The sequence below is a fragment of the Bufo gargarizans genome, chromosome 2 (assembly GCF_014858855.1).
Source record: "Bufo gargarizans isolate SCDJY-AF-19 chromosome 2, ASM1485885v1, whole genome shotgun sequence".
Lineage (NCBI taxonomy): Eukaryota > Metazoa > Chordata > Amphibia > Anura > Bufonidae > Bufo > Bufo gargarizans.
The window spans coordinates 700,171,944-700,182,493 of record NC_058081.1 but is presented as its reverse complement, the minus strand read 5'-3'; the positions used below and the strand labels follow the sequence as shown (position 1 = coordinate 700,182,493).

The 10,550-nt window shown below is 46.3% G+C and overlaps 1 protein-coding gene across 1 annotated transcript in view; it reads right to left on the bottom strand.

Moving 5' to 3' along the window:
• LACTBL1 (lactamase beta like 1) overlaps positions 1 to 10,268 on the bottom strand; it is a 32,360-nt gene extending 22,092 nt beyond the window's left edge. Inside the window, exons 1-8 of the mRNA XM_044277704.1 lie at positions 10,136 to 10,268; positions 9,741 to 9,816; positions 5,135 to 5,276; positions 4,605 to 4,714; positions 3,930 to 4,087; positions 722 to 969; positions 535 to 640; positions 6 to 82 (exon numbers count right to left, since the gene is read on the bottom strand). Of these exons, the coding sequence (XP_044133639.1) occupies positions 6 to 82; positions 535 to 640; positions 722 to 969; positions 3,930 to 4,087; positions 4,605 to 4,714; positions 5,135 to 5,276; positions 9,741 to 9,761 (862 nt within the window). The 5' untranslated portion in view covers positions 9,762 to 9,816; positions 10,136 to 10,268. The remainder of the gene's footprint in view (positions 1 to 5; positions 83 to 534; positions 641 to 721; positions 970 to 3,929; positions 4,088 to 4,604; positions 4,715 to 5,134; positions 5,277 to 9,740; positions 9,817 to 10,135) is intronic.
• Between the last annotated feature and the right edge of the window lie 282 nt (positions 10,269 to 10,550).

Sequence of the window (10,550 nt, the reverse complement as noted above, 5' to 3'; positions counted from 1 at the left end):
CCAACGCTGGTATTCACCTTCAGAAGTGTGTTCAGCCAAAACATGGGCAAGCAAGGAAAACGCCAGGTTACTATAATGACACCTAAATTGAAAGAACAATGCTTGTGACTAGAATCATGGTGGCTTCTCATGATGAATCAGCATTTCGAGAATAATTCTACTTACAGGTGATCTGTGTGGCATTATGTCATCTGGCAGAGGTTTACAACTGGTACCAAAACTGGGTAATTCTGGCTTTATACTACACCTAACAGATGGCACAAGCAGCTAACGTGCTCCTTTGCATGTCTGGCTAAAACTGATGGATGTCACTGCACTGCTAAGGGGCCTGAGTGATGTCATCAGTCTTGGCAGATGCCAGTAGACACTGACAAGAAGGTGTGGTTGTTCAGGCGTATAGCTAAAAGCATTAATGTCATGTCAGTGAGAGGGGTCCAAGAGGAAGTGACAGACATGGTGCCTACAAAAACCTGGAGACGGTTTTAATAGTAGTGATGTAACAGCTGCTGCAACCATATAACTGATCGCACCTACCGGGTACCAGGATCAGCCACTAATACGTCATCACGGAGAAGCTCAATGGCCTCTTGGGTGGTTCCTTTCCAGAGAAGATTTGTAGACCGCAGCCGCCGTGGGAGACCTATAAAATACAGAATAAAAACCTCAAAATCTGACCTAGGTAAAGGTCTCATCCTGCATGCTACATCTGACTGTCCGCTACCTGATAGCTGGCTCGCCATCCTGCGCAATGTCACTGCTGTAGCTTTTGCAGGCTGTGCCCCTTTCTCTATAAAAGCCAATCCATCTGCCATGTATTTATGTTCCATGTGGCGCCCTCTGCCCAGGGGGTTCTTGATGGAGAAGTTGGTTACGTATCGCTCCAGGGGGTCGTCCAGCGAGTTCAATTCTCCTTCTTCCCATAACTTGTACAACATGAGGGAAGGGAACAGCTTGGAGATGCTGGCAATCCTGGGGGTGCAATGAAAGGATAAACACGTCAGAGCTGCGGGGGTCCAGTTAACCCTTTCCTTGCTGAGGTGTGGGTCAGCAGATCACTTCATAATGCTGCTCATCAAGCAATAACCTGATGTTTTATGGAGTCTTGTAAACTTAGAAACAAAATAGTGCATATTGTGAAAGTGGTGGGGGGGGGGCAATTGTGAGGATTAGATTTGTGGGGTTGTGTATGAGATGAATGATGTGCAGGGGGGATGTAGGAGTTTGGAATGTGTTTAAGGGTGATCCTATGAATGGTAGACGTGAGAAGGATGTATCAGATGGAGAATGCATGTGTGATACCCCAGTAGGTTTACTGCAAAGGGTTAATTATTGCCAAAGAGTTCATGTAATGTTGTTGCGCTAAATGTTGTGATTTGTTATGTTAATGTACTCAAAAGCAATGTATAAGGCAACCAAATGGTTAACGAATTGGCAGACTATTTCGGTTACCAGGGTGATGGACTTGGTCCGTCCCCTGACTAGTTAGTCGTTTATGAGTCTAGCAGAGCAAGGGTGAAGACCTACATGTGTAAGCTCCTGCCCGGGAACTGTAGAAGGAGTTAATAAGGACAGTATAGCATGCCTGTGGTTATGTTGGGAAGTTAATTAATACTGGGCATGAACCCTAGAATTAACACCTTTATTAAGATAATTTTTAAAATATTCCTGAATGATGGTTCTCAAAAAGTAGGTCAACAAAAAAAAGGATACCAAAACCAAAAAACTAAAAATACAGTATGTCATGAATAAAAATTCACTTAGTATGATCGTGAATCCAGGTGTGAGCCAGGGGAGGAATGGCCAATCCCTATAATACCCTATATTTTCCTCAGCCCAGGGACGCCCCCAAATGGTAGGGACTCCCTGTCCTTGTGCCTAACTGAAAACGCCCTATTAAACCCTATTGTATCCTGGTGATTGTGTAATGACCCAGAGTGCCAAGTTGCAATTGTTATGTCCCGCACCTATGGGGAGGAAATGTGAGATGGGTGGGTATATGAGATAAGGATGAGTGAGGAGTTATGAAAAGGAGACATGTGAGGGGATGTAGGAGATGAAAGTGTAGGTGATGGAGATGTGTGGGAGTGGGAATGTTTGAGATGTGGACGCATGTGAAGGGGTGATAGGTGTGAAGGAGAGACATTTGAGGAAGATGATGGGGGTGTGTGAGATGGGGAATACGAGAGATAAGGGATGCCTGTGAGCAGGAATGTCTTGGAGGTGATGTACATTATAAGATGGAGATACAAGTGAGGGATGGGATGTATGTGATAGATAAGTATGAGCTTGGGTATGTGTGAGGTGATGGATGAGTTGGTGAGGTTGTGTCTAAAGGTGGGATGTGTAAAATGGAGAAGTATGAGTGTAACAGCGGCTGCTGTGTGCTGCTGTTCCCCCTGATTACCGCCGCAGTCCCGGGCGCCATGTTCAGCGGTGATCTGCTGTCAGTGTTTCCTTTCAGCCCTGGCCACAGCATGCTTGCTGCTTGTTTCCTGCAGCATTTCCTTAAGGGCTGGTGTGCGTCACTTCCTATGCTTTATGGGTTGGATCATATGACCTCGCTTACCAATCCTAGCTCTCCTGCACATATATAAGTGGCTCAAACCCCTTCTCAGATGCCTCAGTGTCAAGGTCCTTGTGTCCTGTTAAGGTTCCTGATATCTGCTTGTGCTCCTGACTTGTGCTTGTTTAGTCCCTGCCTGCTTGCCTTGACTCTCCTGTTGCCGATCCAGACTGCCTGACCTGTACTTGTGCCACCTACCCTGACCTATTGCTTGTTTGACTTCACCTCTGCCTCATCCTTCGGTCCTGCACTGTTGCTCCTGGTTAAGACTACATCTGTACCTCTGTTACCTTGCCCAGGTACCTCCTGGTCCACCTGGGCCAGCTCCCTCATGTGCCAATCCTCCTCAAGAGGTAGTGACCTGGTGTTCCCCTCGGGAAAGTCTATCCCCACCATCAGGGGTACTGTGAAGATTGAGAGGTTCACTTAGACAACGCCCATAGAGGAGGTAGGACAAGTGGCACAGTGGGTTCACACCCACTGGTTCGTGACAATAAGTATAAGATGGAGGTGTGTGTGAGCAGGGATTTGTTGGGGAATGTATGAGGTCGGATGTATGAGATGGAGATGCATGTGAAAGGAGTAGATGTATGAAGGAGACGTATCAGATGGGGAACACTTGTAGGTGTGTGGGATGCATGGGGAGGTAGGATGTGCCAGATGGGAATCAAACCTGGGGATCTGTAGGGGGGAGACATATGAGATCGGGGCATACAAGTCAATGGGGATTTTGTGCTGCACTGGGGTATTTGGTTCTTTGGGATAGTATTCTGTTCTGCATTATGGTATTACTCTGCCAACTTGGATTGGAGCCATCAACTTGTGTTGCCCCAGCTTCTGTCAGTTTGGACCCACCTACAGCATTGGACCCACTTGTAGTTTTTTTCCAGAACCACTTTAAGATCTTATTCCTCCCCTGTTTGGGACGATGTGTAAGGTGGAATGTATGGGATGGGGTTGCATGTGAAGGGACAAGTGTCAATAAAGGAATGCAATGTATGAGATGGGGATACATGTGAAGGGGCAGGTGTCAATAAAGGAGTGGAATGTATGAGATGGGGATGCATGTGAGGTAATGTGTGTTGGAGGATGTATGAGGAGACATTTGTAAGGGGATGCGTATGATGGACGAACACATGAAGGGGTGAGATGTATAGGATGGGGATGTGCGTGGGGGATACACCTTCAGGGCATATGAGATAGGAATGAGTGTGAGGTTTGATGTGCTGGAGAATATATGAGATGATGGGATGTATGAAGGGGTATGTCTGAGGAGACGATGTGAAGGGGACGTGCAGGGTCTATGAGAGGAGATATAACGTGATTGTGTTTATTGGGGCTGACATCGCCTGTGTGGACCACTCACCGATATATGGTGTACTCATTGGGAACAGTTGAGGAAGGGTTAGATCCATTCTTCTTACCAAAGTTCCCAGTCCACAGTACCGTGTCATTATACGTCACTATGGAGGACATGGCAGGGAGTCCAGGCGTGCGGATCTTACTCCTGAGGAACTTGTCCACCTGTTAAAAGATTTAGAAATTAAAAGTATTCTGTCACCTCTTTTTACCCTATAGAGATGCGGACATACACGGCTAGATTGCCGCTAGTATGTCCACAATATACCTGTCCTATATTTCTGTGTGGTTTTATTGAGTGTAAAAAATTATTTTATATATATATATGTAAATCAGCCTGGTAAGGAGCCCAAGGGGCTGCACTAACCGTTCTGGAGCCCAGCCGCGCCCCGCTGTGAAGAAGCCCAGCACCGCCTGTATCCACGAATCTCCTCCTTGCTCACGAAGTCAGATCGCCGTAATACATATATATATAATCAGTTTTTACACTCAATAAAACCACACAGAGATATTGGACAAGTATATTGCGGACATGCTAGCGGCGATCTAGCCGTGCATGTCCGCAGCTCTATAGGCTAAAAAGAGGTGACAGAATCCCTTTAATAATGAAGTTGGGAAGGGGTGGAACAATGTTTTTGTTGGTGCTGGTCCAGACCTCATGTACACGGGGATTAGGACTGACCTTCTCCAGAGCTTCCTTCAGAACTGGTACCGGGTGGTCTAAAGGCACCGGATCTGGGAATCGTGGGCACATTTGCACCAAGTCTGGAATGGTCGTCTCCGCCACTGGAGCTGGAAATCACAAAAATAAGAAAGTACAGTGACGTCTACTGTATATGTATAGCAGATCTATGGGGTACACAGAGACATGTGAGGAGGACATGTGGTGTACACAAAATCATGTGAGGAGGACAAATGGTGTACCCAGGTTCATATGAGGAGGAAATAGGATGTACACAGGGATACGCGAGGACACGTGGTGTAAACAGGGACATGTGAGAAGGACACGCAGTGTACAAGGGGATATACTGTATGTAGAGGACATGGGGTACATGAGGATATGTGGGGAGGACACATGTGACACATAGAATACTTGAGTACACGAGGAGAGGGCACGTGGAATACAAAGAGACATGTGCAGAGGATATGTGGTGGACATGTGTGGAAGACACATCAGTTACCCTGAGAATGTTGGACACATGGGATACGTACCCGACTCTTGTTTGGGGAGTTTATACTGCCAGATGAAGCAGCCGGTCATTGTGATGGAGATCAAGAAGAAAAGGGTCAGTGCCAGGTGTGTCCACTTCAAGTGGACAGGAGTGGTCCGGCTGAGGCCTCTCCTTCTAGATGGCTGCAGGAGAGAGGTGCGGTTACCATAGACCTCATCACTGGTTATAACCTCTCTGCCCCTCCACGGGTAACAATCACATGTTTAATGCAGCGCCATTACACTAGCTGGAGTTCTCTCTATATTGCTGCTCCCGAGGCCCCAGATATGAGACACTTCTGGACCATGGTGCCTACAAAGGAGTGTGGGATAAAGTGGAGTCAACCTCTTGGCAACACAGACCTCCACTTAAGCATGGAAAGCAATGACACCTGCAGTCACTAACTCGGCAGGCTGATGGCCACTCTTCCCTTGTGAAAGGTCACACTATGATCCCTGCTGTCTATAGTGACAGCCTGTGGCAGCTGCGCTCTCATCCATCCTAGAATGACAACCCTGGCCCCTCACAACCATGTGCTCCTGGAGGCAGTCCGACGAAGCGCTGGGGATTTTCTGTGTAATCTGTAATCCTCAAACCTTGTTCATTGCAAGGATTTATGAGGCTGAAAATTAACCCTGACACCACCGACGGCTGGCTTAAAGCATAATATCAACTGTGTAAATGTAATCCATGTTGTGGTGCAGACAGTGGGTGTCTCTAGCGAGAATTGGGGGGACCAAGCTGGTTGTTTGAGGTTTATCCCTGAGCAGAATCTATGGCACAATCTACTGTGGTTAGACCGGTAATATAGGGATGTATGGTATACTGTGCAGAAGGTATACCACTGACAAAGGTAAGGTTATGCACATGGGAAGGAATAATGCAAGTCACCCGTACATACCAAATGGTAACACTGACATGGAAAACGATTTAGGAAGTTTAGTTGACAGTAAACTTAAAGGGGTATTCCGGTTGTTCAAACAACTTGAATACACTTTAACTATAGAAACCAGGGTCAGGCAGCTGCTGCCAAGGCCAATAAGATAATGGGGGGGGGGGGGGCATAGATGCCGGTGATGAGAACATAGTCCTGCCACTTTACAAATCACTAGTCAGACCACACATGGAGTACTTTGTACAGTTCTGGGCTCCTGTGAACAAGGCAGACATAGCAGAGCTGGAGAGGGTTCAGAGGAGGGCAACTAAAGTAATAACTGGAATGGGGGGACTACAGTACCCTGAAAGATTATCAAAACTAGGGTTATTCCGTTTAGAAAAAAGACGACTGAGGGGAGATCTAATTACCTATGTATAAATATATCAGGGGTCAGTACAGAGATCTCTCCCATCATCTATTTATCCCCAGGACTGTGACTGTGACGAGGGGACATCCTCTGCGTCTGGAGGAAAGAAGGTTTCTACACAAACATAGAAGAGGATTCTTTACGGTAAAAGCAGTGAGACTATGGACCTCTCTGCCTGAGGAGGTGGTGATGGTGAGTTCACCAAAAGAATTCAAGAGGGGCCTGGATGTATTTCTGGAGTGTAATAATATTACAGGCTATAGCTACTAGAGAGGGGGAGATCCAGTGAGTTATTCTGTGGAGACCGGTGAGAAGTTACCATTATGGTAACAGAAAACATACAGTCTTTTCATTTACTGCAATTCCTTAGTGGTTGATACCTTTTAATGGCTAACTGAAATGATGATGACAAAAGTCCAAGTTTTCGAGATGACTCAGGTCTCTTCCTCAGGCACGATATAACACAGTATCTGAAGATTCACGTATTTATACACAACAGAACATAGCAATAGTGAGGTAGATGAGAAAAGTCATGTAAAGCAGATCAATATGAGTGGAGGAGGAAACAGTCGTAGCAGTAAATTGTTCTAGCAGATAAGGAGTGGGAAAGTTTGTCCCCTGGTATATATTCAGTCCATGAATTGGAAGAAGACACGACGTCTGATAGGCGAGTTCCTTAAAGGGAACCTGTCATGTGGATATTTGATTATAATCGAACTAATTATATACAATCATTAACTACTAAAAAGTACCTTAATGTATTCACTTACTCGTGTGACAGATGGTTACCTCATAATATACACACAAAGATGCCGCATGCTAAATGAGCTGATTTGAGTCCAGCGTGATGTCAGTGAGTCCAGCGTTTTTTTAATTCAGAGCTATAGCCACTCCCCTGCCCACCTGCTGCTGATTCATATGGAAAAAAACTGTCACTCAGCAGCAGGTGGGCGGGAAGAGTCAGGAGCTCATGAATATTCAGGACTCATCATTATGAGCTGGAGCTTTTCAATACAAGATGTTGGCAGATTGACTGGGTCAATTAAAGAAAGTGATCCAGCATTTTGCTAAGAGAATCAGTCAATTATTTATGTTGCCCTTAGTTAGGACACCATAAAACTGGTGACAGGTTCCCTTTAAGAGACATAGAAGGACATGTATCCAAGCGACACATTCATTTCTGGAGTGTGTCAAAGATCGTCATAGGCTTGTACTCCCAGAAAATCTGTTCTTCTTAAATTTCAAATTCCCTTTTAATAAGATTCAAGACTTTCATGTCTGCGATGTTGTGGTCATGACTGTGAACGTGTCCGCACCTGTTCTGCGGAACAAGTGCGGACCCATTAATTCTCTATAGGACAGGAATGGATGCGGACAGCACACAGTGTGCTGTCCGCCTCCGCATTTCTGGAGCGCGCCCCCGGAATTGCGGACAAGAATAGGCAGTGCAATACACTACGGACGTGTGAATGGACCCTTATTCTAAGCTTTTGATCAGTTTCACTGACCTATAGACCCCCCCAGTAGGACATTTGATACATATAATCAAGTGGACCACATTTGGCATGGCGCAGGTAAAGTATCCTGATCCTTGTAGTCCTTATGTGTATTGGGACTCTATACCTTGGTCATTATGTATGGGAAAGCCTTACATTTTGTCTGGTTTCTGTGCAATCTCATATCTAAAGGGTGTATTAGACACCCAAAGGCGTAAGCGATTGTCGGGAGGGAAGCATTTCGTCCTGGAAGACGCAAGATAGCTAGCAGAGGACCCTGCTGTTATTACATGCATCGATGTCCTCCGTGGCATGGGAAGGGGCGACTGCTATGCCATCGCTCGTCCCCATGCAGGGCGCGTCAGATCGTGATTACACAGCACGCTGAAAGATCTGAATTACCTGATGAACAAGCGTTTGCAAACGGGCAATCAGAGTCAGTATTAGACTGCCAGATGATCGCTAACGAGCATTCATAGGAACACTCTTTAGCGATTTTCAGGCAGAATATCTGCCTGTCTAATATACACTTAAGAAGGACAGGAAAAATTAATGTGTCACCTATCAGACCTCCTGGTTTCTTCAAATTCATGCACTGGATATATATCAGAGGACAATAAAACTTTCCCACTTCTTATCTATAACTGCTAGAACAATTTACTGTTGCAACTGTTTCCTCCTCTACACACTGATCTGCTTTACTTCACTTGTCTCATATACTTTACTATTCTGTATAAATATGTGAATCTTCAGATACTGTGTTATAACTTAGCGCTCAAATTGGTGGGGTTCCGACACCTGGGACTCCTGCCAATTATCTGTTCGAGAAGGCAGAGCGGCTCACAGGAATGCTGAGGCCTTCTCACAGCTTAGCCTAGGCCAGTGACATCATGTTCATTGGTCGCGTGGCCTAGGTGCAGCTCAGTCCCATTAAAGTGAATGGGGCAGAGCTGCAACAGCAAGCACAGTCGCTATACAATGTACGGCCCTGTGCCTGGTAAGCTGTGAGGAGGCAATGGCACTCACCGGAACTCCAGTGAGCGCTGTGGCTTCCTCAAATAGCTGATCGGCAGAGGTCCCAGCAGGGGCATAGCTAAAGGTTCATGGACCCTGGTGCAAGAGTTCAGCCTGGGGCCCCCCTTCCCTCAGTGCTTTGTGGCCAGTGGCAGGGAAGCACATAGCCTGAGGCAACAATTGAAACAGCAACCACCCTCCCTTGATGCCAAATTCTTGACCTAACCCCTTCCCTCCAGCCAGAGGTATAGCTTGACCAGTATGCACTTTCTATAATACTGGTGTCTTCTTATGTGGCACAAGGATCTTTGGGCCCCCTCAGGCTCCTGGGCCCGGTGCTACCTCTGCTACCCCTATAGCTACTCCCCTGGGTCCTGGGTGTCAGACCCCCACAATAAAATACAGTACGGATGAGCTATCCCGAGGATAGGTCGACATTTGTGAAAATGTCAAAAAAAAAACAAGCACTAAAGAATCTCATTTTTAAATCATCTATTCACTGGCTAACATGGTACAAATATATTTTTATTTACTGCTACTTACAAGGATGTGATATTGGAGTGGGGACCCTAGGGGCCCATCCTATGCAGGAGCAATAGAGCAGCATTCTCATGCAAGGACATAATCCAAGAAGTACGGTGACTATAGAACCCTTATACAAATTTTGCTGGCTAATGACCTGGGATGGACCACCAGGCCCATCCCCCTTAAAGGTCAAGGGAATATGGGAACCCAGAAGTAGCTAGTTCTCCCAGATGATGACAACCCCCAGGGATCCTTGCCCTCTCCTCACCTGGATTGGAAGTCCATCCATCCCAGCTAGTGATCAGCACTCTGCATCAGCCGGGCCTTGCGACGTAAGCTGTGGTCTGTAAGGAGAAGATGGAGGTCACTGGATGGCTCTTATCACGTAGGACTCATTATACATGACACACTGATAGATCCTCCACAATCACCTCTAGTAGTTGTCTTATTATCTTCCCCACCCATCATTGCTGGTCACTACAGGACAAAATGTTCATCATTGTCAGGAGCTGCCTATGGACAATGTTTCCAACCCAATGACTTTGAGTCTGGTACCAAATGATGGAGTTATAGAACATCACATCATCAACCAAGCAACAGGTAATTATGTCCTGTCTTACCCCTCACAGACCTTAATATCATCTAGTCACAGAACCCTCTTACCTCCTCCGCCGTGAACCCCTGAAGGTCTTAACCTCAGCTTCTGCCCATAGAATCCTCTTGGTAGATCCAGACCATTGATTTTCTGGACTCCTAGACTATGCCCTAGTTTTTTGACTGGACCTTTACTTGAGGTTCTTTCGCCCCTGGACCTGTGGTTTGAATTGTGGACCTTTCAATCCTCAGCTTGTTACTAGTGTGAGTCAGAGATAGGATACTCGACTTAATTTCCAACCTCTGACTGGAGATTAGTTCCCCCCTCCCCGCGCTTGGATTTGTACAGCAGTGACATCATCAGGACACTGCAATAATACTAGAGACACCAGAGAGGGAGATCTATGTAGGGCTCATCCATATGCCCCTCAGGACAGTGAACCCAACTTATCCAGCAGCCCCCTGGATTCATAACTTTCACTGA